The following is a 27,505-nucleotide window of genomic DNA, read 5'->3' as shown; positions in this document are numbered from 1 at the left end:
TCCCATCTGGGTGTGTTTCCTTTCAACTTCAATGTGGTGGTGTACAGAGGCCAACTGCCAAAAATTATCCTTGCTCCAATATTTCTGGTCCTGACTGCAAGTCACTGTTTAAATTGTCTAAAATGTATAAAGATGTTTCTGGAAAATGTTGGAAATGTGAAGACCAAGAGGGAACGTTTTATCATTTATGGTGGAGTTGTAAAAAAGCTAAAACATTTTGGGAAAAAATACAGTCTTTAGCTCAAAGAATATTAAAGACTACTATAGAACCAAAGCCAGAAACTTTTTTACTGGGACTAACAGATAAACACCTAAAAGAGAAGGGGGGAACCCTCTTTCTCTACATGATAACGGCTGCAAGATTATTGTATGCACAAAAGTGGAAGAATGAAACAATACCAACTGTGAGTGGATCATGAAAATGATGGAACTGGCAGAGATGGCAAAACTACTATAATTAATGAAGGGTCAACAACTAAATTTATGTCAGATTGGAAACCTTTTATAGAATTTGTACAAGAAACAGAGAAAAATTATATCTATGTATGTGGATTCTGAACTTTGAGATGGTTGCTTTTTTCTGTTGTTGTTAAAATGAGGAGAAAGGAGATAATGTATGTGAACTCAATGTTTGATATACAACTGAGACAAGAACTAGAGAATAATAATAAAAGCATTTGTTGTGTTGTTGTTGTTCAGTCGTTAAGTTGTGCCCGACTCTTCGTGACCCCATGGACCACAGCACGCCAGGCCTTCCTGTCCTCCGCTCTCTCCTGGAGTGTGCTCAAGTTCATATTCATTGCATCGGTGATGCTATCTAGCCATCTCATCCTCTGCCGTCCCCTTCTCCTTTTTCCCTTCAGTCTTTTCCAGCATAAGGGTCTTTTCCAGTGACTTTTCTCTTCGCATTAGGTGGCCAAAATATTTGAGCTTCAGCTTCAGTCTCTGTCCTTCCAATGAGCAGTCAGGATTGATTTCCTTTAGGATTGACTGATTTGACCTCCCTGCAGTCCAAGGGACTCGTAAGAGTCTTCTCCAGCACCACAGTTTGAAGGCATCAATTCTTCGGTGCTCGGCCTTCCTTATAGTCCAGCTCTCACAGCCATATGTTGCTAGTGGGAAAACTATAGCTTTGATTATACAGACCTTTGTCGGCAAGGTGATGCCTCAGCTTCTGACTATGCTGTCTAGGTTTGCCATAGCTTTCCTCCCAAGGAGCGTCTTTTAATTTCATGGCTACAGTCACCGTCTGCAGTGATCTTGGAGCCCAAGAAAATAAAATCTGTCACTGCTTCCATTTCTTCCCCTTCTATATGCCAGGAAGTGATGGGACAAGATGCCATGATCTTAGTTTTTTTAATGTTGAGTTTCAAACCAGCTTTTGCACTCGCCAACGGTAGATATCTTACAGTCTTAAGAGATATTTTAGTGTATGTGTATTGTTGTTGTGTTTGTTGTTGTTGTGTTTGTTTCTTTTTTAAAAAAGAAAAGGGAGGTGGTGGGCTCCCCCACACCAGAGGCATTCAAGATGAGGCTCGACAGCCATCTGTCAGGGATACTTTGACTTACGATTCTTGCATTGAGCGGGGGGTTGGCTTCAATGGTCTTGTAGGCCCCTTCCAACCCTACTCTTCTTTGATTCCAGTATAAGTATACTGTCAACCGTGCCTATTTAATAGGGCAAGTGTTCTTTCTTTTTTTAAAATACAGTTTAACTATTTATTGCTTAAAATTGTATTTATTCTTTATGATTGGGGAGCCAACATGCCCCTTTAGAGGATGCTGCTTTGAAAGGTGGGGGGGTTGGCCCCAAAGTAGCTTATACATGTTGAAATATACAGACAAACAAAATTGTTGACAAAATGTCATGGATTTTAGGAAATAGCTGACTTTGCTTTATCGGACATGCTGGGAAGACTATTGAAAAATGCTAACCCACCAAAATGCTAACCCATCTTAAAACAATGTAAGATGTCTTATTATGAAATGAAAATGCTAAACATTCAATGACAGTCAAGACTTTGAAAATGTAAGAAGTATTGTATTAACTTATATTATAAAAAATACAGGTTCACAACCAGGTTCATAATGAATTCTAGATAACTGTCATAAAAATAATGGTCAAGATGACCTAGATAGTATCCCAAGAGAAAATGCTGATTTAAAGCCCTATCACCTGGGCCAAAAGTCTGAGTAATGAACAGTTGTGAGCCTGTATTATTCCAGGTTGAAAGTGTACTTAAAGTTTTTGTTTATCAAGTAATGAGCAAAAAGTATTGTCAGGTATACACATTAAAAAGCTTGATACATAAATGTCTAGAAAAATTTATGTACTCAAGTTGAATTGGCAAATTCTGGGTAAAGAGTTTTCTTCTCAAAGGTGTAATTCAAAACTGATATTATCTAGCCTGAAAGGTGTACGTGTAAGTCTTTTATGTATGTTCCAAGTTTTAAAAAATGTTTAATAATAAAATAATTAAGACTGCAAAACCTAATTTATGGGACAGTAGATAATATTAGTTATGAAGTAATTTCTATACAAACAGGGTATAAATATGTGGTGATCTTAGAACGCTGGAGCTTCTCCTTAGAAGCGCACCAACCTGTGTGCCTGTTAGCTGAATAGCCTATTCGGTACTGCATATGGAATGTTGTACTTAGAATGAGACCTCTCCTTTTCAAGGCGTTAAGACTGGAAGTCTAAGAAGAAGAAATCGTTAAGAAGTTCTATTTCTTTTGTAGCTATTAAAATCTAAGAATTTTTAGCAAAGCTCTGTTCAACAGCAGAAATGTTTTTATGTCATTATATGCAAATTATATTCCTATGTGATGTTACAGGCATATTTCTGATAACACAGATGGATCAAGAACGATTTTTCCCATACTAATTGTTGTTAGTACAAACCCTGGACTGCAACCCACAAAACAATCCTAAGCGTACACTCTGTTTAGAAGTTTTGAGGGAGAAATCCTATGGCCACTAAGCAGCGTCTCGATGGCCATGGGATTTTTCCGTTTCTGGGAACCGTAGGCAGTGCGGGGCATCCCCAACTCTGTGCTTGGAAGAGCGGGGCAGGCGAAATGGGGCGTTCCAGGGCGGAGGCCACGGAAGGGCAGTTGGACGCCTCCTATGCACTGTCTGGCCGCCCCCTCCAGCTGCGATGTGCCCCAGCTGGAGCGCCAAACCCGGCGGTCTAGCCGCAAACACAGGGCAGCCGGAGAGCGGAGAGGCAGTGAACGGGCAGCCGGATGCTCCACAGCCAGACGGAGCGCTCAGGGTCCCAGTACGCTGATGACACCCAATTCTACTTTTCCTTTCCATCTAATTCCAAGGAAGCTGTTGGGGTGCTGAACCTACAGTGTCTGTCGGCAGTAATGGACTGGATGAGGGCAAACAAATTGAAGACAAGACAGAGGTGCTCCTGGTCAGTCGAAAGGTAGATCAGGGAATAGGGATACAGCTTGTGCTGGATGGGGTTACACTCCCCTTGAAGACACAGGTTCGCAGCTTGGGTGTACTTCTGGATTCAGCCCTGAGCCTGGATGCGCAGGTTTCAGCGGTGGCCAGGAGTGCATTTGCACCTTTAAAGCGAGTGCGCCAGCTGCGCCCGTTCCTTGAGATGTCTGACCTGGCCACAGTGACACAGGCATTAGTTACATCCTGTTTGGATTACTGTAACGCGCTCTATGTGGGGCTGCCTCAGAAGAGTGTTCGGAAACTTCAGCTGGTTCAAAGACCTGCGGCCCGACTGCTGACTGGGGCTGGTTACAGGGAGCATACAACTCCCCTGTTAAAACAGCTTCACTGGCTCCCAGTCTGTTTCTGGGCACAATTCAAAGTGCTGGTTATGTCCTATAAAGCCCATTACGGCTCTGGTCCAGGTTATCTGAAAGACCGTATTCTCCCTTATGAGCCTGCTCGTGCCCTGAGATCTTCAGGGGGAGCCCTTCTCGCCATCATCACAGGCACGCCTGGTGGGAACGCAGGAGGGGGCCTTCTCGGTGGCTGCCCCAAGGCTCTGGAACTCCCTTCCCAGGGAGGCGAGAGTGGCACCCTCCTTGATATGTTTTCGCGGGCATGCAAAAACTTTTTTGTTCCAGCAGGCCTTTGGGGATAACAAGTCTGGACCTGGGAAAATGCGACGTATGGATACCATTTTTGTTGTTCTGGCTGTCTTTTAATGTTTTAATATCTTTACAATTTTAACATTGATGATTTAATTGTCTTTTTAACTTTTATACAGTTGCATTAATATTTCTATTTATAGGTTTTAATTGTAGCAGTCTTAACGTTGCAAGGCCGCCTCGAGTCCCAGTATTGGGGAAAAGGCGTAACTACATGTAACAACAGGCTGCAACAAAAGGCTCATCACGAATCGCGCGAACCGGCGGGAGGCTGCGGCCGCGCAGAGACGCCCCGCGGCGGAACGAACAGGCCTGTCGAGAGGCCACGGCGCGCCGGGGGCCCGCGCAAGCCCGTTCCTCGCGCTCCGCTCGGAGGGGCAGGCCGGGCCGCTGCGCCAGCCCTGCTAGGCCGGCCTGCTGCTCCCGCCGGGCCAGCCGGCGGCCCTCGGCAGCCGCGCGCGGGGCGGGCGCGCGGGGCGGGGCGGGGCGCCGCAGCCGGGCGGCTGAGCGGGCGCGGCAGGGCCGGGCCGGGCGAGCTCCCCGCCGCGTCCCCGCCCGCTCCCTGGGGGGGGCGGCAGCGCGCCCCGCCTCCCCTTCCGCCCGCGCACGCGCGCGCGCAGCCCTGGCGGGGAGGAAGGGGAGGAGCCGCCTCGGGACGCCACTTCCGCCTCTCCCCCCGGCGACAAGCTTCCCGGCGTCCCTCGCGCGGCCTCTTTCGCCTCGCGCGGCCCGAGATGGCGGACACGCAGGTGCGAGCTCGGGGCGGGGCGCCGCGGCCCCGGACGCCGCGCTGCTGGGGCTCTCGCCGGCGCCGGCCCCCCTCGGGCCGCCGCCCGCCCGCCCGCCCGTCCCGGAACGGCGGGGCGGGGCGGGCCTCGCGCGGCCTGGCTGCCGGCCGGCCTCCCTCGCCCGGGCGGCGCCTGGGGCCCTCGCGAGGCGCCTCCTGCCCCGCCGCAGTGGCGCTCCGCCGCGCGGCTCGGGGCCTCTTGGCCCGCGGAGCCTCCGGGGAGGCGGCGCCGCTGGCGTGCGGAGGCTGCCGCGAGGCTCCTGGGCCGCGGGGAGGAGCGCGCCGGCCAGCCCCTCGCAGCCCGGCGTCGCGGGCCTCGGGGCCGGCTGGGGCCCCGGCTGTGGTGCCTTGCGAGGCAGCGTCGTTCAGCCGCAGGTCGCCTAGGGACGCTCGAGCGCTGGGAGAAGCGCCAGGCCCAGAAGCGCCAGCAGCCCTTGCCAGCCCCTCCGCGGGGTCGCCGTCTGCCCTTCCTGCCTCCGCGCGGGCGCCTGGCCGCCTCCTCTCCCTCAGTGTAGTCCAGGCTCTTCCCTCCAGAACTGATGTTTTCTCTCTCTCATGATCACCTGCAGACTGAGAGGGCTTATCAGAAGCAGCCGACAATCTTCCAGAACAAAAAGCGCGTGCTCCTGGGAGACACTGGCAAAGAGAAGCTCCCTCGTTACTACAAGAACATTGGCCTGGGCTTCAAGACCCCCAAAGAGGTAATCCGTGCTTCAAAGGCAGTTCAGGGCTGGGGGCGGGGGCAGGATATGGAGACAAGGCAGCGGGAGAATGCTTGTAAAATTACACGCCAACTGTAAAAGGTTTAGTATAAAAGCTATAAGGTAAGTGCTGATTGTAGCGTGTAGGACAAGAAATGGAATGCTCGTGTTGTGTGTTAAAAGTCAGCTGGTGTTCACAACATCGCCTGCCACCATAAACCAGTTTTTAGGGGTCTGTGATTCAGGCCACCCCTTTTGCATCTCCATATACCTGCTTATCCTGGGAGAGCGCCCTCACAAAAGCCTCAGTAACAACTTGAGTTTGCACCCGATTAAATAGTTTGTGTAGTAGAGCCCTCTGGCTGGAAATAAAAAGTGCAGGACAGTTGTTCCCCTTTGCTGACATATGATGCACATTCTCACGATGGTCTTCCAAGCCCCACTGGTGAAAGGGCTTTGACGAAAGCGGCCAAGAGGCCTTACTGAAGTCAGCTCGTGTGTGGAAGCTCATTCTTTATATTGCAACCTCTTGTGTCTGGGGTTTAGTTCTCAGTTCGTGTGTGTCTGGGTTGAACTACTGCAAGTGGGGGTGCACATGGTGGAACATGTCTCCATACAAGGTATTCATTTTCTTTGCCTGAAATTAGCACGTTGTGGAGAAGAATTCTTGCCTATGTGCAAGGAAATTTTTATGTGCGGGTGTATGGAGGAAGTTTCCATTGTGTGAGCTACACACACAGTCTGAAGTAGTACAGCTCAAACACTGGCTTTACCATGAAAACTGGGACCCACTTTATTGCCTTTCTCATTAACTGGAAGTGAGTCCACCTTGAGAACGGGCTTAGAAGGAGCGCTCCTTTCTTTTTGGCTCCCGCTCCTTCCAGAAGAGATGGAGGTTCTAATGGTAATCTGTAATGCTGTACTTTAGGAAACGGACAACAGTCCTTTTTTTCTTGTGCCTCGTTCATTCTTGACGGTACTTGCTGATAACTGTGTCCTTGCTTCCAGGCCATAGAGGGCACTTACATTGACAAGAAATGCCCTTTCACTGGTAACGTGTCAATTCGGGGCCGTATCCTGTCAGGTAGGAGGATGCTGACTTTTCGTGTATACACTCCCTTATGGTGTCATTTTTCACGAATGCAGTGTCAGGAATCATTTCCTGCAGGCACGTTCTTTTCTGCGTATATGTATATATGGTACTATCCTGCCTGGCCTACATGAAATGGATGGTTTTGATTGTTCATCTAAACAGACGTTGCAAAGCATCAGAAAGAGTAACAATGGACCACTCCAGATGCTGGTGCTGAATTGTACTTGCACGGCAGTCAGTCCTGTGCACTAGGTAGAGGACTCCCTTGCCGGCCATTCCATCGAATTCATGCTACTGTCTTCAAGGCAGCAACTTATCAGATGCCAGGGCAGAGTAGTGCTACAGCGCAGATGGAAATGCTTGGGCCTTTGATGTTGCTCATTGTCTCCCATCAGCACCCTTTCCCTTAATTTCCAGGATTTATAAACCGGTTTCTGCAAGAAAGCACTCCCAAGAAGTGTACAATGTAACACTGCAGTTAAATTGATGTGAATACAGCTTTAAAATGTAAAACTGCCTAGACGCATAACAAAACAGTAAAATTTGTACAGCTCACAAGCGCTAAATGGAATATGTCATGGAGACTTTTTGTGGTGGCCATTGATGTAAGCACCTTCAAGACAGGATTGGATAGAGCAGGGGTGGGGAACCCCTTTTAGCCCCATGGCCCAATTCAGATGTGGAGAAACGCTTGGGGGCCACATTCCAGTGGTGGGCAGGGCTAAATGCAAAAGAGGTGGGGCCAGAAATACTGGCATATTGTAGTTCAAAATTTTTATTGCCAGTAACTAAGTATTAGGACTAAGGCATTTCAGCTTTTTGGAACGGGACGGGACTGCGCAATAGTCGGGACATTGATTGGTGGTTGAAGGAAAGGGGTGGGGCCGGGGGAAGGGGCGTGGCCATCTGGGGAGTCCTGGAGGGCCAAATTTGGCCCCCAGGCCTGATACGGCCCCCAGGCCTGATACAGATGGAGCCTCCATGTTCGGGAACAGACCCCAGCTTCCAGGAGCCAGAGATTTTAGCTGTACATGCACAGACCTCTAGACAGCTCTGGGAGTCTGTCTTGCCACTGTTGGTGGAGAACAGTGCTGGGCCAGAGGGGTCGTGGCATGGCAGTTATGGCCATGCCTATGTTCTTGTGGAGTCTGCCTGTGTAGAGAATGAAACAACATAAAGCGCATTTTTGTGGTCTGTGAGCTACGGTGAGTCTGACACCATATGAGAGATGGTGGGTTGGTTTATCTGCTTCACAGAGCTATACGCAGCCATGCTGCCCATTAGGTGCTGCTGTTGCCTTCACTTCCCCAAGGTTCTCAAGCTGCACGTGATGTTTTTCTCACGATGGTCTGCTGAGCCCCACAGTGAATGGGGCTCTGACGAAACTGCCATGTGGCTTAAACTGATGCCTTTGAATGTACCTGGGGATGCACTTGTGTTCTAATAGACCGGGACTGATTTTGGAGCTTTTAGTTGCAAGGCACAGACCACAGGGAATGTATTTTGAATGGGAACTTCAAGTTCCCCAACATTGATACCAAGAACTTGAAGCGTTTACCTGCTTGGGTGTGTGCTGTTTTCTGGCTCTGCTGCCCACCCACCCACATACCATTCCCATTGTAAAACATGAGAGGTGAGGTGGGAACAGAAGTACTCTCTGAAATGGCACCTGTGACATTCATCCTTTCTGTCTATTCCTCAGGTGTGGTCACTAAGATGAAGATGCAGCGGACCATTGTCATCCGTCGGGACTACTTGCACTACATCCGCAAGTACAACCGCTTTGAAAAACGTCACAAAAACATGTCTGTGCACCTATCTCCTTGCTTCAGGTGAGCAAAGGCAGTCTCCTGCGTGAAGGCAGGCGAGATCTTGACGTACTCTGCATCCTGAGACCTTGTGCAGAAGCATTTGATTTTTTTACCTGGTTGTTGTGGATCTGCCTCCTGGGAGCCCCAGTAATTTTTTTTTTCACTGAGAACTGATAATTGCAAATGGGTTGCAGGTTAGTTGTTGCTGCATGCAGTTTCAGCTGGCACCGAGCTCTCTGGCAACATGAGTACTTGGTAGCACTCCAAGAGCGGCACAGGTTCTTACCTTTCTGTGGGTATGTGGAAGTGGTACCTTAGTCCTCTCAACCCCATTTGTATGTGGGGGGGCAGCAGCTATAAGCCTGTCCTGTACTGTCTGCCCTTCGATATATGTATTGGGAGAGCCTTATGTAACTGGGTCCATGGCTGGCCTAGAGCAAGCATGTTGGTGATGATGTATGAAATCACGATGGTCTGCAGAGCCCTCTCTGGTGAACGAGGGGCTGCTGAAAACACCAGTCTGGCAGATGCTGAACCATGGCGCTTGCTCACAGGCACTGCTTGGCTGGGAGGCCAGCAGGTATCCTGCAGAACACCTCAGGATCAGTTCACTTGAGTCCTCTTGAGTTGTACAATGTGTGTGTGTGTGGTGGGGGGGGGGGGGGGGAGACCAGATTTGCAGCAAGCAGAGAGAGGCTGTTGCCTCTCAACCATGTGCTAGCATGTATTAAAGGCATTCTGTTCCCCCTTCCCTCTGTTTTTTTTTTAACAGCTTATAACATTCTCTGGCTGCTGAGCATGCTCAGCCCTTGTTGGGCAGGTTTGGGGTCCCCCCCCTTAATTCTTGTGTTTTGAAAGATGTCCTTTTGTACTTTTACAAACCTCAGCATGGCCTCCCCTCCCCCATGGTCATTACGTACATGTGGCTGACAAGCCCCTGTCTTCATGCTTAGCAGGTTACAAGTTGGGCTGCCCCTGAGTCTTTTTACGAAAGCCGCTTTTAAGCACTCCTCGATCCTTTGTATAGCCTTGCCTAATGCTGTTGCTCTTTTCTCATCTTCCCAGGGATGTGCAAATTGGGGATATAGTGACGGTGGGCGAGTGCCGTCCACTCAGCAAGACGGTCCGGTTCAATGTCCTTAAGGTGACCAAGGCTGCTGGTACCAAGAAGCAGTTCCAGAAGTTCTAAAGGCTATTTGGGGCTTTCCTTGAGATGTACAAATAAACCTTTTGTAAAGACCCAGCAGGCTCATGTGACCTGAATTCTATGCGGGAGGGAGACATGAAGGGATCTGAGCAGTGAAAGGCCTGATATATAAACGCTTCTGATAAAAATAAAAGAGGTGCTACCACTCAGCCCTGACTGAAAGGTCCATCATCCCGATCTTGATGTCTGTGGCCCCTGGGGAGGGGGTGGGCAGAACATACTGCTTGCTGTACATCTCACCTGCTTACCTATTCTGTTGGCACAATATTTTCTATAAAGGGGGAACTAAGTGGTCCTTTGTGAAGGGGGGCGGGAAGAATAAATAAAGGCTTTGCAGTGCTAAATCAGGTGCCAACTGAGTTGCACATTTGTGTCAAGAGCGGAGTATTGGCAAGTCCTCCAATTTCTAGGTAAACCCCCTTTGTTTTGCTGCTTTTGACTCTGAAATTAATCTTCAGCTTTGCTGCCTTTCAAAGAATTTGTGTGATGCAGCCATGGGTTTCAGAGTTCCTTATCTGTTGCCTTGGCCTCAGTACATGCCTGTTCATCTGCCTTACAGGAAGAATAACGGTATTGGCTGTTCAATGTCTGTAGAGCAAGGAGTGTTGCTAAGTGACTCGCACAGACCAGATACCAGTGCCAGAGTTCGGTTTCAAGGACTTGAACCAATTTGTGCTGAAAGCTCCCTGTCTGTTCTGTGGAAATCTTTCTCATGATTCCTGGGAAGGGAAATCTGGACAGAAAAAGTATCTGAAACGGTGACCAGTAGGAGGAATGCAAGAAGCATATTGCGCTTTACAGTGGCTCCTGCTTCAATCCAGGACTCTGAGGTCTTCAGGGTCCAATGTAGTACAACAGTATTTTTCTGAAAATGCTTATGGTGGGAACCTCTGGAGAAAACTTTTTCCCTTGTCTGAGTAAAATGGATTTGAATGGGCTTCCCTTACTCCAGAACCACCACTGGGACTTGATCTGACTTAGAAACCGCTACGAATTGGGAGAGGCTGCACCCTGCTGTGCCCCCCTCTCAGATCAAAGCACCAGGGCTCAGTATCTTTATTTAGATAAATGCCTTGACTTAAGGAGTTGAAATGATTAGAAAGGGGGTTGAGTTCCAAGGTTTACTAAACAATGCTTTATTATGCATATTAATACTTGGACCAAAATGCTACATGCAGTAAGTCTGGCTTTGCCAGAACCCTCAGCCCGTGGCAGACAGCTTCACTTAGCAAAGAAATAAACTTCATTTGGCTGCAGATCTGTGTCAACTTGTGTTATGAATAAAAAGCAAAAACTTGGTTAATATGGTCAAATGGGATTTGGGGGAAAACTGCAGCAAATACCCTGTTCCTGGAGTTAGAAATGAAACCAAAACCTCTGCCTTTCCACCTGCACAACTTTGCTGACTAGAAACCCCATGCACCAACTTTGCCTATACCTTTTACACAGGAAAGCTCATTTGGTGACCAGGTGCACCTTGTAAGAAAATAGAACCATGGAGTAGGGGCAGGAAAAGCTTGTCAGCAGCCGTATGTGGCTTGTGATGACTCAAGGCAGGGAGCAGCAGCTCATCACTGCCACTCGCACTAGAATCTGTGTCTACATACTTGGGAGTAAGGCCCACTGAGTAATGCAAGACTTGCTTCTGTGTCTTGGGCTCCGTCCCTTACTAATGCTTAAAAGTCCCTTACAAATTCGTGTTAGTACAGGATTGGGCTGTAAAGCAAGTACTATTTAGTGTGCCCCAAGTAGGACATTGCACAAGGTATGTGGCTGGGCTTTTAGAAGGAAGCGATCCATTGGGTTGCCACACAGGTACCTGAAGATGCTGAAAAACCACGTTTAGCAGAAGAAAAGCATGCTTATGCTTGCCATTCTTATTTTTGAGGGAAAGCGTATTGGGGGGGAGATTTTGGGTGGGAAACTGGTACAGGACCCCGATACAAAACATATTCTGGATCAGGGCCTTGCAGCTGCAGAAGTGGAACTGGATGGGGTTATAAATACAGCGGATGCTGCGCTGTACTCATTGACCTGTGATCACAGCAGTCGCATGTGAAAGGAACGCTTGCCCCAGGAACGAACGGCACTGTTGTGACTGCCATGGTCACTCAAGAATTGCAAGTCCCAGGGTTCCTTGGTGCCTTTGGCATGTCTTGTGCACAGCAGCAGGAGTGAGGAGCAAGCACTGGGTCAGTGAGATCCCAGGGAGGTGGGAAGGAGCCACTGCTGCTGGGATTGGTGGGCCTTGGGACATGATGGCAACAAATGAGTTGGGCCTGTAGTGGAAGCGCATAGAAGAATTGGTGGAAAGCATTGGGCGCTCATGTGTTATTGGCCTACATACGTGCCCATACTACCATGTCTGGGTATACGTATTGGGTATCCAGAAATGAACAAAGGGAGCTGAAAGAATCCAAGCAAGGCCTCGTGGGGAGGAGCCCATGTTCCATGTTGCAAGCCCAGATAAACCCAAGGCACTGTAAGGGTGGTGCAGTGAGACGGGATGCTGCTTGTTACCTATCCACTTTCAAGCCTGCATTAGCAGCCTTGGCTGATGGATTTATTCATTTAATTCTTACTTGCTCAGACAACTCCCTTAAATTTAAAACCACCAAATCTAGAAAGAAAGAAAAAAAAGAAGATTCAAAGTTCAGAGTAAGAGGGGAGGAATTTAAAACTTTAGCCTCTTGCTAACCAAGTATGTTGATGGTTGGAATCTGCTGTGATGGGTAACTGTGGTTTTAGATACCCCCCGCCCCGCCCCCGCCAAGACTCCAGCAATGGTGATTGCCTGGGACAAGTTGTAGAAAGAAACTTTGGTTGTTTCCACTATGCAAGTTGTATTGTTTGCAATTACCATCCTTCGTTCACTTTTTATGAGCCATTCAAGGAGGTGGGGTAACACTTTCTTCTAGTGTTGTGATCCTGATGAAAATGGCCCCCTCTCCTTGAAGGTGACATTTGGCATGAGAGATGAGCTCCAATTGGTGCTTCCATCCGATACCAAATAGCAGCTTGGGAGGGGGCAATTTTCCTTGGGATAGCATCTGGAAGGAAAGGGTCAACCTCCCTCAACCTTGACAACCTCCTTGTCATATTCTCAATTCTGATTGGGCTCTCCAGTGCCTGCTATTTAAAGCTGGAAAAGATTTGCATGATTTCAAGTGTTTCGTGTAGTTCGTCACTGTCAAGTAATTGCCCTACGGTTTTTCCTGAGCTGTTTTTCTGTGTTTTTCACACCTTATTTGTTGCAGGGGAAGGGGGAACATGATCAAGAGGCTGGAGCAACTGCCATAGGAAAGGTTACGACGTTTGGGGCCTCTAGTTTAGGAAAAAAGGCAAGTAAGGGGAGACATGATAAAGAGATGGACAGAATTATGCATGGTGTGGAGAAGGTGGACAAGAAGACATTTTTTCTCCATTATAATACTAGACTCCAGTGGGGTCATCCCATGAAGCTGATTACTGGGAAATTCAGGACAGATAAAAGGACTTCTTCACACAGTGCAGAGTTAAACTATGGAATTTGCTATCACAGGATGTAGTGATAGGGATGTGTGAAACGCCCTTACCTGGAGTACGGGCAGGGAGGCGATCCATCCCTTCCCCCCAGAATCCTCACTGGCTGGCTCCGCTCCGTGGTGAGTCCGTGGAGCTGCCGGCCGGTTCCAGCCGCTGGTGGACTTCCGGCCGCTGGGACGCAAATGGCGTCCGGCGTAGCGGATGCCATTTGCGTCCCTGCTCTTTGCCGTGATCGGCTAAATAAATCTTCACCCCGCGAAGTTGCCCCAGAACGGATCCTACCTGCCACTGCCGGGTCCGATCCATCCGCCGCCGTCCTGCGAAAGAAAATGGCATCCAGCATGGCGGATGCCGTTTACATCCCTACTCTTTGCCATGATAGGCTACGTAAAGATTTATGTAGCCTATTACTGCACCACACTTTAAGAAGGATGCAGATGAACTGGAGAGCGTTCAGAGGAATCATAGAATAGTAGGGTTGGAAGGGGCCTACAAGGCCATCGAGTCCAACCCCCTGCTCAATGCAGGAATCCAAGTCAGAGCATCCCTGACAGATGGCTGTCCAGCCACGTCTTGAACGCCTCCAGCGTGGGAGAGCCCACCACCTCCCTAGGGAATGGGTTCCATTGTCGTCTTGCTCTAACAGTCAGGAAGTTTTTCCTGATGTTCCTGTAACTTGAGCCCATTATTCCGTGTCCTGCACTCTGGGATGATCAAGAAGAGATCCTGGCCTTCTTCTCTGTGACAACCTTTCAAGTACTTGAAGAGTGCTATCCTATCTCCCCTCAGTCTTCTCTTCTCAAGGCTAAACATGCCCAGTTCTTTCAGTCTCTCTTCATAGGGCTTTGTTTCCAGTCCTCTGATCATCTTTGTTGCCCTCCTCTGAACCCTCTCCAGCTTGTCTGCATCCTTCTTAAAGTGTGGTGCCCAGAACAGGACACAGTACTCCAGATGAGGCCTAACCAGGGCTGAGTAGAGGGGAACCACTACCTCCTGGGATTTGGAAGTGATGCTTCTATTAATGCAGCCCAAAAGAGCATTTGCCTTTTTTGCAGCCACATCACATTCTTGGCTCATCTTCAGCTTGTGATCGACAACAATTCCAAGATCCTTCTCGCTTGTAGTGTTGTTGAGCCACGTATCCCCCATCTTGTAACTGTGCATTTGGTTTCTTTTTCCTAGGTGCAGAACTTGGCATTTATCCCTATTAAATGTCATTCTGTTGTTGTCTGCCCAGCGCTCCAGTCTATCCAGATCACTTTGAATTCTGTTTCTGTCTTCCAAAGTATTAGCTATCCCGCCCAATTTTGTGTCATCTGCAAATTTGATCAGCATTCCCTGCAACTCCTCCTCCAAGTCATTAATAAAAATGTTGAAGAGCACCGGGCCCAGGACTGAGCCCTGCGGTACCCCACTCGTTACCTCTCCCCAGTTGGAGAAGGTCCCATTCATAAGCACTCTTTGTCCAGTTCTGTAGCCAACTGTGGATCCACCGGATCATTGTTTAATCTAGCCCACTTTGAGCTAGTTTGCTCATCAGGATATCATGGGGCACTTTGTCGAAAGCTTTGCTGAAGTCGAGGTATATGATGTCTACAGCATTAGAGTGTAGCAGCCATATCGGGGGTCAGACTAAGTAGCCTCTTGCAGTCTCATGCTTCATGTTCTTGCTGAGCTCTTTCTCCCTTGAATATATTGTTGTAAGCTGACGAGACACAGGAATTCCTTATCTTGTCAAAGGTCATACAATTGTATATCTTGTTCTCTGCTGTTCTCTTCTGTTTTCTCCTTATCATGGCTACCCTATAACCCAGTTCTTGTATTATAAACAATGGTGCTAGGAGGAGAAATGTTGAGGACTGCAACCCCACGTGGGAGGGGGAGGAGGAGCCGTTTCATATGTGTCACAATGTCTATAAAAACAATGTGCTGATGTATTTCGGGGCTTCTGGCTCTTTGGAAACGATTCCAGCCTTAAGCCCGCGCGTTAAATAAAGAATCTCTTTTTCCTTCCAAATCCCGGAAAGTACTAGTTCCCCTCTACTCAGCAGTGCTTAGGCCTCATCTGGAGTACTGTGTCCTGTTCTGGGCACCACACTTTAAGAAGGATGCAGACAAGCTGGAGAGGGTTCAGGGGAGGGCAACAAAGATGATCAGGGGACTGGAAACAAAGCCCTATGAGGAGAGACTGACAGAACTGGGCCTTTTTAGCCTTGAGAAGAGAAGACTGAGGGGAGATAGGATAGCACTCTTCAAGGTCTTGAAAGGTTGTCCCAGAGAGGAAGGCCAGGATCTCTTCTCCATCCTCCCAGAGTGCAGGACACGGAATAATGGGCTCAAGTTACAGGAACATCAGGAAAAACTTCCTGACTGTTAGAGCAAGACGACAATGGAACCAATTCCCTAGGGAGGTGGTGGGCTCTCCCACGCTGGAGGCGTTCAAGACGTGGCTGGACAGCCACCTGTCAGGGATGCTCTGACTTGGATTCCTGCATTGAGCAGGGGGTTGGACTCGATGGCCTTGTAGGCCCCTTCCAGCCCTACTATTCTATGATTCGGCTGTAAGTTAACTATCTATAGCTTATTAATACACTTCAAAGAAACGGTACACCAGAAATTGTTCTAGGTGGGTTCAATCTTTGAGTTTGTACTAACAACAGTTAGGGGCGTATTTTCCATACCGCTGACTATCTCCATTGTCCTCTGCTGGACCTTTTCCAATTTTGTCTAGATCTTTCTTAAAGTATCCACATGACGTTGGATTAGTGCGGAATAAAGTAGAAGTAGTGTTACTACTAATGAAAAACAGCCTTTGCCTTGTTGCACTGCTGACTCATGCTCAGCTCATCGTCGACAACAATCCCCAGACCCTTTGCACTGCTGCCAAGCCAGCCCCCTCATCCTGCGTGTGGGCATTTGGGTTACTGGTTTGGGGTCTAAATGCAGGACTTTACAATTGTCTGTGCTGAAGTTAATTTTATTAGGTTTACCCCATCTTTCCATTCTATCAGTGTCATTTTTAGTTTCATTCCTGACTTCTGAACTATTAGCTTTCCCTCTCAGTTTTGCGTCATCCGCAGATTTGTTTTTTGACTCATTGGTTTTTGATCCTGTTACCTTGGTGAACCAATACGGTGAGTTCCGCCTGGGTCAACTTTTCACCTGTCAGTGCTAAGCCACATTTTGGTGAGCCAAAAGGCCAGTTCAGCCTTGGTATTTACTAGAAGTCAGCACAGCTGCTTTATCTGAATCTTGTAAGAACTCCATGGCTCAAGTGAGGTGCTTTTCTTGCGCATTCTAGACTCTTTTTTGCATCATTTACAAACCAGCAAAAGTTACACTGGTTGCCTGAAGAACTGCAGCTCCCAGCTGGCTGAACCAGTCATGGGACAAGGCCCTTCGATGTTTCTGGAGTTCCACCACCATCCAGGGTTGCCAGCTTTTCAAGAGGCCCTGAAGCTGTGCCTTTAGAAACAGCTTGCTCTGTTAACATGAGTAGTTAGTTGATCAGGCCAATCTACCACAGAAAGCTAATTTTATTATTTATTTATTTTAGCGCCCGCTAATTTATTTATTTATTTATGTATTTGATTTCTCAAGGGTGCAGTCCTATACCCACTTACCTGGGAGCAAGCTCCATTGAACTGAATGGGACTTGCTTCTGAGCAAATATGTGTAGGATTGCCCTGAAAGGTGCTCTTAAAGGCACAAGACGAGGCCAGGTCATTGTTTTCTGGTCATCTGGCAACCATCTCACACCAATCCCAGCGACTCCACCTGTTTATTCACAGATAGGTACTTGTAAATTTCCATCCAAGGCCCCTCTCTGACCTGCTCCCAGGGCAAATTCCCATATATGCCACCGAGGCTGAAGGTATTCAGGGGGGACTTTGTGCTGAGCAAAGGGCTGAACCACTGGGAGGGGGATGATGTGTGGAAAGATGTTATAAATGGCCCTCAGTTTTAGGAGGAACGTGTGCAGCTGCGGACAAACCTCTTGCTACTTTCAAGCTGCAACCACTAAAATGAGCAGTGACCTTGGCGTGCCGCAGTGCTTGGTGAGTTGTATCTTCCTGGAAAAGAAATGGAAATACTGGTTTTTATTTTTGTTCCGTGCGCGTGTGTTTAGGAGGACTTGCTTTGGTCTGTCCCGAATCTGCTGCCATTCAGCTTCCTGTACGAACCAGCGCCCTGCCATCTTGGCTCCAGGGTGGAACCGCGTGCGCACGCTCCAGCTGGGCAGGGGCCTCCTCTTCTCCCTCTCCTAGTAGGGCGGGGGTTGCTGGCACTGTCAGACCTAAGGTGGACTTCCCGTTATGCCTCAGTTCATAGGAACATAGAAGGCTGCCTCAGTCTGAGCTGACCTGCCGCTGCCTTGGTCCATCCAGCCCAGGACTGCTGACGCTGGCTGGCAGCAAGGGCTCTCCAGGGCTCCAGGCAGGATTCTTTCCTGCCCTGCCTGGAGATGCTGGGGATCGAACCTGGGACCTTCTCCATGCCAAGCATGTGCTCTGCCACTGAGCTCCAGCCCCTCCCTAGCTCCAGGCAGCTGGTGCAAAACTGAGCAGAAATCTGGTCCAAAGGTGATAGCATTGTCTTAAAACAGAATAATTGGCCAATTTGTACTCAACACAGGCCAAAGGGTGGAAGATTCTGCTTGATCGGCACCGCTGTGATGAGTGGTATGGCCACCATCTAACTGGCCCGATCAGGGGCGTCCCAATCAGGGGCAGCCCACTCTGTTGCCCCATTGTGGTTTCCTCCCCTTCCCAAGAAGGCCCTGGTGGAACACAGACGGGAGGAGCAATTTGTGTGTGAAGACTCAAGAAAGACACTATAGGAAGCCTGTATCTATCTATAATAATATATACATATATAAGACTGCTCATGTATACGTTGCCCAATGGTTCTCCACGCTGTTCACAATAAAAACTTTAAAAATCAGAATATAAGAGCTATGCTATATCATAGCAAAGACCTATCTAGTCCAGTATTCTGTTCCCACAGCAGTCAACCAAATGCCCCAATGGGAAGCCCAGAAGTAGGACATGAGTGCAACAGCCCCCTCCTACTCATGTTCCCCAGAAAGTGGCACACTAGGCATACTGCTTCCAATGCTGCGGGTAATATGTAGCCATCAGGACTAGTAGCCATTGATAGCCTTCTCCAGGAATTTGTCCAGTCCCCACTTAAAGCTGTCCAAGATGGTCACGACATCTTGTGGTAGTGAATTCCATGGCTTACCTATGTGCTGTACATAGTTAATATAAAACCGTATTTGATCATTTTAATAGTGATAGTGCCCAAGGTCAGGATATGTGTGTGTGGGGGTGTCATAATGGTGAACTGAATAATTCCTGCCCCAGAGGGTTTTTTTTATCAGCAGATACCAAGTCTACTCAGGTTGTAGAAGAGCTTGTCCCCGAGCCATCACTCCCTGCTCAGAGTCCCTCCTTCCCTGCCATCTTGAACAGCACAACAGCAGCATCCCAGACATCATGAATGTATTATGCCAGGCAGCCTGAAAACAGCATTTCCCAGAGCTTTCTGCACCTGCAAGCCATGGCAATGACAGCCGGCAGCAATTAGGGAGAGAGGCTCAGAGGCCTTGCTGAGAGGCCTTCCTGGTTCTGCCACCACAGCCGGGCACATTTGGGGGAAAGGGAAGCGGGTAGCAAGGCAGGGCCCAAGAGATCATGGAGGCTGCAGGGAATTGTTCTGAACCCATCACACTCCCAAGGTCTGAACCTTAAAACTGAGGTTTAAATTTTATTAGTAGTAGTTGTTGTTGCTTATTCGGTCAGTCGCTTCTGACTCTTCAAGACTTCATGGACCAGCCCACGCCAGAGCTTCCTGTCGGCCGTCACCACCCCCAGCTCCCCCAAGGTCGAGTCCGTCACCTCCAGAATATCATCCATCCATCTTGCCCTTGGTCGGCCCCTCTTCCTTTCGCCGTCCACTTTCCCTAGCATCAGCATCTTCTCCAGGGTGTCCTGTCTTCTCATGATGTGGCCAAAGTACTTCAGTTTTGCCTTTAATATCCTTCCCTCAGGTGAGCAGTCTGGCTTTATTTCCTGGAGGATGGACTGGTTTGATCTTCTTGCGTCCAAGGCACTCTTGGAATTTTCCTCCAGCACCACAGTTCAAAAGCATCTATCTTCCTTCGCTCAGCCTTCCTTATGGTCCAGCTCTCGCAGCCATAGGTTACTACGGGGAATACCATTGCTTTCACTATGCGGACCTTTGTTGTCAGTGTGATGTCTCTGCTCTTCACTATTTTATCAAGATTTGTCATTGCTCTCCTCCCAAGAAGTAAACGTCTTCTGATTTCCTGGCTGCAGTCAGCATCTGCAGTAATCTTTGCGCCTAGAAAGACAAAGTCTGTCACTGCCTCCACGTTTTCTCCCTCTATTTGCCAGTTCTCAATCAAGCTGGTTGCCATAATCTTGGTTTTTTTCAGGTTTAACTGCAACCCAGCTTTTGCACTTTCTTCTTTCACCTTCGTCATAAGGTTCCTCAGCTCATCCTCGCTTTCAGCCATCAAAGTGGTATCATCTGCATATCGGAGATGGTTAATGTTTCTTCCAGCGATTTTCACTTCAGCCTTGGCTTCATCAAGCCCAGCACGTCGCATGATGTGTTCTGCGTACAGGTTGAATAGGTAGGGTGAGAGTATACAACCCTGCTGTACTCCTTCCCAATCTTAAACCAGTCCGTTGTTCCGTGGTCTGTTCTTACCGTTGCTACTTGGTCGTTATACAGATTCCTCAGGAGGCAGACAAGATGACTTGGTATCCCCATACCACCAAGAACTTGCCACAATTTGTTATGATCCACACAGTCAAAGGCTTTAGAATAGTCAATAAAACAGAAATAGATGTTTTTCTGAAACTCCCTGGCTTTCTCCATTTTCCAGCGGATATTGGCAATTTGGTCTCTAGTTCCTCTGCCTTTTCTAAACCCAGCTTGTCCATCTGGCAATTCTCATTCCATGAATTGCTGGAGTCTACCTTGCAAGATCTTGAGCATTACCTTACTGGCATGTGAAATCAGTGCCACTGTTCGATAGTTTGAACATTCTTTGGTGCTTCCCTTTTTTGGTATGGGGATAGAAGTTGATTTTTTCCAATCTGTTGGCCATTCTTGTGTTTTCCAAATTTGCTGGCATATGGCATGCATCACCTTGACAGCATCATTCATCTTGCAAGATTTTAAACAGTTCAGCTGGGATACAGTCATCTCCTGCTGCCTTGTTATTAGCAATGCTTCTTAAGGCCCATTCAACCTCACTCTTCAGGATGTCTGGCTCTAGCTCACTGACCACACCATCAAATCTATCCCCGGTATTATTATCCTTCCTATACAGATCTTCTGTATATTCTTGCCACCTTTTCTTGCGCTCTTCTGCTTCTGTTAGGTCCTTGCCATCTTCGTTTTTGATCATACCCATTTTTGCCTGGAATTTACCTCCGATGTTTCTAATTTTCTGGAAGAGGTCTCTTGTCCTTCCTGTTCTATTATCTTCTTCCGCTTCCGCGCATTGCTTGTGTAAAAATAATTCCTTATCTCTTCTGGCTAACCTCTGGGTTTCTGCATTTAATTGGGCATATCTCCCCCTATCACTGTTGCCTTTTGCTTTCCTTCTTTCTTGGGCTGCTTCCAGTGTCTCAGCAGACAGCCATCTTGCCTTCTTAGTTTTCTTTTCCTTGGGGACGTTTTTTGTTGCTGCCTCCTGAACAACGTTGCGAACTTCTGTCCATAGTTCTTCCGGGACCCCATCTACTAAGTCTAGTCCCTTAAATCTATTCTTCACCTCCACTGCATATTCATTAGGAATATTAGTGAGCTCATATCTGACTGTTCTGTGGGTCTTCCCTATTCTCTTTAGTCTGATTCTAAATTGTGCAATAAGAAGTTCGTGATCTGAACTACAATCAGCTCCAGGTCTTGTTTTTACCGACTGCATGGATGTCCACCACCTTTGGCTACAAAGGATGTAGTCAATCTGATTTCGGTGTCGACCATCTGGTGAAGTCCATGTATAAAGTCGTCTCTTAGGTTGTTGGAAGAGAGTGTTATGCACAGTGAGTTGTCTTGGCAAAATTCTATCAGCCTACGTCCTGCTTCATTTTGTTCTCCCAGACCATGCTTGCCTGTAATTCCAGGTGTCGTTTGACTACCCACCTTAGTATTCCAGTCTCCTGTAATGAAAATAACATCTTTTTTGGCGTACTATCCAGTAGGTGCTGCAGATCCTCATAGAACTGATCTAGTTCTGCTTCTTCAGCATCTGTGGTTGGGGCGTATATTTGGATCACTGTGATGTTAAATGGCTTGCCCTGAATTCGAATTGAGATCATTCTGTCATTTTTTGGATTGTATCCAAGCACTGCTTTAGCCACTTTATTATTAATTATGATGGCTACTCCATTTCTTCTGTGGTCCTCTTGTCCACAGTAGTAGATCTGGTGGTCATTTGATGTGAAGTGGCCCATTCCAGTCCATTTCAGTTCACTGACACCCAAAATGTCTATATTTAATCTTGACATCTCCCCAATAACCACATCCAATTTGCCCTGGCTCATAGATCTTACATTCCAGGTTCCTATGGTGTGTTGATCTTTAGAACATCGGATTCGTCGTTCACCACCAGCACCATCGGCTGCTAGCCGTCCTTTCGGCTTTGAGCTAGCTGCGTTATCACATCTGGGGCTAGTTGAACTTATCCTCTCTTCCTCCCCAGTAGCATTTTGACCATCTTCCGACCTGGGAGTCCCATCTTCAGATGGTATATCGACATATCTCTGGTTGTACTGATCCATTTAGTTTTCATGGCAAGAATACTGGGGTGGGTTGCCGTTTCCTTCCCCAGGGATTGTATTTAGTCTGACCTCTCTGCCATGACCTTCCCGTCTTGGGTGTCCCTTCACGGTTTACCTCATGACATCATTGAGGTGCTCAAGCTCCAGCACCATGACAAGGTAACGATCTCCTTTGCTGGAGATTAGTAGTAGTACTATATTAAAAAATCTCCAAGCCCAATCTGACTCAAACGAATGCTACAGCATTATTGAACCTCGCTCTACATGATTGTGGAGGTTCTACAACAGCCTTTGGACCAGGTTCTGCTCAGTTTACTGCACCCGCCTCCCCCAACCTTATGTCATTCCCAGCCCATCATCCCCAGCCACTATGGTCCATGGCTGTGTTGCCTGGAGACAATGAGAGCTGCAGTCCAACCCAACTAGAAAGGCTATTCTAGAGTCAGTCATGTAACAGCTGCTTTGTGTTTCTTCTCATACAGGGACCAGGGACCACTGCAGAAGGCAACATGACCTTGACCTGCCCAGCATGGCAACATATAACCACAGTGAGGGCACCACCTTCACTTTCTTCATCTTGAATGGAATTCCAGGCCTGGAAGCTGCCCAGATCTGGATCTCCATCCCTTTCTTCTCCATGTATCTCATTGCCATGGTGAGCAACTGTGGGCTCCTCTACCTCATCCGGACACAGGAGGCTCTTCACAAACCCATGTATTACTTTCTGAGCATGCTCTCCATCACGGACATTCTTGGGATAAACACAGTGGTACCCAAAACAGTCACCATCTTCTGGTTCAAGGTGAAAGAGATAAACCTCAACTCTTGCCTGGTCCAGATGTTCTTCATCCACACACTCACTGGGATGGAGTCTGGTGTCCTCATGCTCATGGCCCTGGACAGATTCGTTGCTATCTGTTACCCACTGAGATACGCCACCATCTTGACCAACTCTGTAATTGCCAAGATTGGCCTGGCGACTTTCTTCCGAGGGGCAGCGCTGATGCTTCCCTTTCCCTTCTTGATCCGCAGATTGCCATTTGTTGTTGTTCAGTCGTTCAGTCGTGTCTGACTCTTCGTGACCCCATGGACCATAGCACGCCAGGCCTTCCTGTCCTGCGCTCTCTCCCAGAGCGTGCTCAAGTTCATATTCATTGCATCCGTGATGCTATCTAGCCATCTCATCCTCTGCCGTCCCCTTCTCCTTTTGCCTTCAGTCTTTCCCAGCATCAGGGTCTTTTCCAGGGAGTTTTCTCTTCGCATTAGGTGGCCAAAATATTGGAGCTTCAGCTTCATTATCTGTCCTTCCAATGAGCACTCAGGGTTGATTTCCTTTAGGATGGACTGATTTGACCTCCTTGCAGTCCAGGGGACTCGTAAGAGTCTTCTCCAGCACCACAGTTCGAAAGCATCAATTCTTCGGCGCTCAGCCTTCCTTATAGTCCAGCTCTCACAGCCATACATTACTACTGGGAAAACCATAGCTTTGATTAGACGGACCTTTGTTGGCAAGGTGATGTCTCTGCTTCTTACTATGCTGTCTAGCTTTGCCATAGCTTTCCTCCCAAGGAGCAAGCGTCTTTTAATTTCATGGCTACAGTCACCGTCTGCGGTGATCTTGGAGCCCAAGAAAGTAAAATCTGTCACTGCTTCCATTTCTTCCCCTTCTATATGCCAGGAAGTGATAGGGCCAGATGACATGATCTTAGTTTTTTTAATGTTGAGTTTCAAACCAGCTTTTGCACTCTCCTCTTTCACCCTCAACAAGAGGATCTTGAGATCCTCTTCGCTTTCTGCCATTAGGGTGGTATCGTCTGCATATCGGAGGTTGTTGATAATTCTCCCGGCAATCTTAATTCCGACCTGTGATTCATCCAACCCGGCATTTCTCATGATGTACTCTGCATATAAGTTAAATAAGCAGGGTGACAATATGCAGCCTTGTCGTACTCCTTTCCCAATTTGGAACCAATCGGTTGTTCCATGTCTGGTTCTTACTGTTGCTTCTTGACCCTCGTACAGGTTTCTCAGGAGACGGGTAAGGTGGTCTGGTACTCCCATCACTTTCAGAATTTGCCACAGTTTGTTGTGATCCACACAATCAAAGGCTTTAGCGTAGTCAATGAAGCAGAAATAGACGTTTTTCTGGAATTCTCTTGCTTTCTCCATGATGCAGCGAATGTTGGCGATTTGATCTCTAGTTCCTCTGCCTCTTCGAAACCCAGCTTGTACTTCCGGTAGTTCTCGGTTCGCATACTGCTGAAGCCTAGCTTGTAGGATTTTGAGCATCACCTTGCTGGCATGTGAAATGAGCGCAATTGTGCGGTAGTTTGAACACTCTTTGGCGTTGCCCTTCTTTGGAATTGGAATGTAAACTGACCTTTTCCAGTCTTGTGGCCACTGTTGAGTGTTCCAGATTTGTTGGCATATTGAATGCAGCACTTTAACAGCATCATCTTTTAGGATTTTAAATAGCTCGGCTGGAATACTGTCATCTCCGCTAGCTTTGTTGTTACTAATGCTTCCTAAGGCCCACTTGACTTCACACTCGAGGATGTCCGGCTCAAGTTCAGTGACCGCACTATCATGGCTATCAGGGACATTCAGATCTTTCCTGTATAGTTCTTCTGTGTATTCTTGCCACCTCTTCTTAATCTCATCTGCTTCTGTTAGGTCCCTGCCTTCTTTGTCCTTTATCATGCCCATCTTTGCACAAAACGTTCCCTTGAGATCTCCAATTTTCTTGAAGAGATCTCTAGTCTTTCCCATTCTGTTGTTTTCCTCGATTTCTTTGCATTGTTCATTTAAGAAGGCCTTCTTGTCTCTCCTTGCTATTCTCTGGAACTCTGCATTCAGTTGGGTATATCTTCCCCTTTCTCCCTTGCTTTTTGCTTCCCTTCTTTCGTGAGCTACTTGTAAAGCCTCATCAGACAGCCACTTGGCTTTCTTGCATTTCTTTTTCTTTGGGACGGATTTTGTTGCTGCCTCCTGAACAATGTTACGGACCTCCGTCCATAGTTCCTCAGGCACTCTGTCTATCAGGTCTAATCCCTGAAATCTATTCCTCACCTCCACTGTATATTCAGAAGGGATATGACTGAGGTCATACCTGAACGGTTTAGTGGTTTTCCTGACGTTCTTCAATTTAAGCCGAAATTTTGCAAGAAGCAGCTCATGATCTGAGCCACAGTCAGCTCCAGGTCTTGTTTTTACTGACTGTATGGAGCTTCTCCATCTTTGGCTGCAAAGGACATAATCAATCTGATTTCGATATTGACCATCTGGTGACGTCCATGTGTAGAGTCGCCTCTTATGCTGTTGGAAAAGAGTGTTTGCTATGATCAGCATGTTCTCTTGGCAAAACTCTATTAGCTTTTGTCCTGCTTCATTTGGTACACCAAGGCCATGCCTGCCTGTTATCCCGGTGATTTCTTGACTTCCTACTTTAGCATTCCAATCCCCTATGATGAAGAGGACATCTTTTTTTGGTGTTAGTTCTAGAAGGTGTTGTAGGTCTTCATAGAACCGATCAACCTCAGCTTCTTCGGCCTCAGTGGTTGGGGCATAGACTTGAATTACTGTGATGTTGAATGGTTTGCCTTGGATTCGTACTGAGATCATTCTATCATTTTTAAGATTGTACCCCAGTACTGCTTTTCCCACCCTTTTGTTGACTATGAGTGCTACTCCATTTCTTCTAAGGGATTCTTGCCCACAATAGTAGATATGATGGTCACCTGAATTAAATTCGCCCATGCCTGTCCATTTGAGTTCGCTGATGGCAGATTGCCATACTGCCACACTAATGTTATCAGTCATACCTACTGTGACCACATGTCTGTAGTCAAGATAGCCTGTGGCAGTTCACAGACTGATGCAATCTACGGCTTGATGGTGGCCTCAGTCATTGGAGGATTTGACATCCTTTCCATTGCCACGTCTTACATCCTGATCCTCAGAGCTGTTGTGGGCTTGTCCTCCAAGGATGCACGGAGCAAGGCCTTTGGCACCTGCACTGCCCATGTCATTGCCATAATCATCACCTACACACCAGCATTCTTCACCTTCTTCACACATCGCTTTGGGGGTCACACCATCCCAAACCACATCCACATCCTTATGGCTAACTTCTACTTGCTTACACCTCCCATGCTCAACCCTATTGTTTATGGGGTGAAGACCAAACAGTTTCCGGAAAGTGTCTTGAAACTATTCCATGCAGGGAAGAGAGTTCCAAAGGATGAACCATAAAAGAAAATGTTTCCCTGTGTTTCCCATATATCTGGAGAGAGCGAGAAGAAAGAAGAGTGGAATGCAGATTATTCTCAGCCATGGATAGAGAGTCTAATGGATACAATCAATTATTATTTTATTACTGATTTATTACATTTATATTGGGTCATAGAATCATAGAATAGTAGGGTTGGAAGGGGCCTACAAGGCCATCGAGTCCAACCCCCTGCTCAATGCAGGAATCCAAGGCAGAGCATCCCTGACAAATGGCTGTCCAGCCTCATCTTGAACGCCTCCAGTGTGGGAGAGCCCACCACCTCCCTAGGTCATGGTTCCATTGTCACATTGCTCTGACAGTCAGGAAGTTTCTCCTGATGTTCAGCCGGAATCCGGCTTCCTGTCACTTGAGCCCATTATTCCGTGTCTGGCATTCTGGGATGATCGAGAATTGATGCTCGCCTTCCTCTCTGTGACACCCTTTCAAGGACTTGAAGAGCACTATCCTATCTCCCCTCAGTCTTCTCTTCTCAAGGCTAAAAAGGCCCAGTTCTGTCAGTCTCTCCTCATCAGGCTTTGTTTCCAGCCCCCTGATCATCTTTTTTGCCCTCCTCTGAACCCTCTCCAGTTTGTCTGCATCCTTCTTAAAGTGTGGTGCCCAGAACTGGACACAGTACTCCAGATGAGGCCTAACCAGTGCTGAGTAGAGGGGAACTAGTACTTCCCAAGATTTGGAAGCTATGCTTCCATGAATGCAGCCCAAAAGAGCATTTGCCTTTTTTGCAGCCACATCACATTGTTGGCTCATATTCAGCTTGTGATCGACAACAATTCCAAGATCCTTCTTGCTTGTAGTGTTGTTGAGCCAAGTATCCCCCATCTTGTAACTGTGCATTTGGTTTATTTTTCCTAGGTGCAGAACTTGGCATTTATCCCTATTAAATGTCATTCTGTTGTTTTCTGCCCAGCGCTCCAGTCTATCCAGATCACTTTGAATGTTGTTTCTGTCTTCCAAAGTATTAGCTATCCCTCCCAATTTTGTGTCATCTGCAAATTGGATCAGCATTCCCTGCACCTCCTCCTCCAAGTCATTCATAAAAATGTGGAAGAGCCCTGGGCCCAGGACTGAGCCCTGCGGTACCCCACTCGTTACCTCTCCCCAGTTTGAGAAGGTCCCATTGATAAGCACACTCTGAGTCCGATT

The 27,505-nt window shown here is 47.7% G+C and overlaps 3 protein-coding genes and 3 non-coding genes across 6 annotated transcripts in view; all 6 read left to right on the top strand.

The window, feature by feature from the left end:
• The window catches only part of LOC146349198 (olfactory receptor 52K1-like), a 28,282-nt gene extending 23,749 nt beyond the window's left edge, over positions 1-4,533 (top strand). The window contains exons 3-4 of the mRNA XM_084842123.1: positions 3,032-3,284; positions 4,352-4,533. Of these exons, the coding sequence (XP_084698249.1) occupies positions 3,032-3,284; positions 4,352-4,533 (435 nt within the window). The remainder of the gene's footprint in view (positions 1-3,031; positions 3,285-4,351) is intronic.
• Positions 4,534-4,835: 302 nt separating this feature from the next.
• On the top strand, positions 4,836-9,757 carry RPS11 (ribosomal protein S11). Its single transcript, XM_084842164.1, has 5 exons — positions 4,836-4,874; positions 5,482-5,613; positions 6,622-6,697; positions 8,409-8,538; positions 9,583-9,757. Exons 1-5 carry the CDS (start codon positions 4,860-4,862, stop codon positions 9,704-9,706), a joined length of 477 nt encoding a protein of 158 aa, XP_084698290.1. The 5' UTR covers positions 4,836-4,859; the 3' UTR covers positions 9,707-9,757.
• LOC146349197 (small nucleolar RNA SNORD35) lies at positions 6,015-6,108 on the top strand. Its single transcript, XR_014789721.1, has one exon. It is a non-coding gene; the product is annotated as a small nucleolar RNA SNORD35 (small nucleolar RNA).
• Positions 8,029-8,121, top strand: LOC146349196 (small nucleolar RNA SNORD35). Its single transcript, XR_014789719.1, has one exon. It is a non-coding gene; the product is annotated as a small nucleolar RNA SNORD35 (small nucleolar RNA).
• LOC146349195 (small nucleolar RNA SNORD35) lies at positions 8,964-9,060 on the top strand. The gene has a single exon (XR_014789720.1). It is a non-coding gene; the product is annotated as a small nucleolar RNA SNORD35 (small nucleolar RNA).
• A 12,829-nt stretch (positions 9,758-22,586) lies between the features above and the next one.
• LOC146349193 (olfactory receptor 52N2-like) lies at positions 22,587-26,322 on the top strand. Its single transcript, XM_084842121.1, has 2 exons — positions 22,587-23,113; positions 25,843-26,322. The coding sequence occupies exons 1-2, from the start codon at positions 22,601-22,603 to the stop codon at positions 26,320-26,322; spliced, it is 993 nt and encodes a 330-aa protein (XP_084698247.1). The 5' UTR covers positions 22,587-22,600.
• The last annotated feature ends 1,183 nt before the right edge of the window (positions 26,323-27,505 follow it).

Source organism: Heloderma suspectum, chromosome 3 (assembly GCF_057233095.1).
Source record: "Heloderma suspectum isolate Gila_16-S chromosome 3, 16-S_ref, whole genome shotgun sequence".
Lineage (NCBI taxonomy): Eukaryota > Metazoa > Chordata > Lepidosauria > Squamata > Helodermatidae > Heloderma > Heloderma suspectum.
The sequence above is the reverse complement of the archived record's forward strand: the minus strand, read 5'-3'. Positions and strand labels throughout refer to the sequence as shown.

What these genes read in the sequence shown, in the direction of transcription:
- RPS11 (XM_084842164.1), top strand. An exon ending in GCTTCAAGACCCCCAAAGAG is followed by an intron (nt 5,614 to 6,621) that starts GTAATCCGTGCT and finishes CCTTGCTTCCAG; the next exon opens with GCCATAGAGGGCACTTACAT. An exon ending in TCGGGGCCGTATCCTGTCAG is followed by an intron (nt 6,698 to 8,408) that starts GTAGGAGGATGC and finishes TCTATTCCTCAG; the next exon opens with GTGTGGTCACTAAGATGAAG.
- LOC146349193 (XM_084842121.1), top strand. Translation starts at nt 22,601, where the DNA reads ATGGCAACATATAACCACAGTGAGGGCACCACCTTCACTTTCTTCATC. An exon ending in TGATCCGCAGATTGCCATTT is followed by an intron (nt 23,114 to 25,842) that starts GTTGTTGTTCAG and finishes TGTCCATTTGAG; the next exon opens with TTCGCTGATGGCAGATTGCC.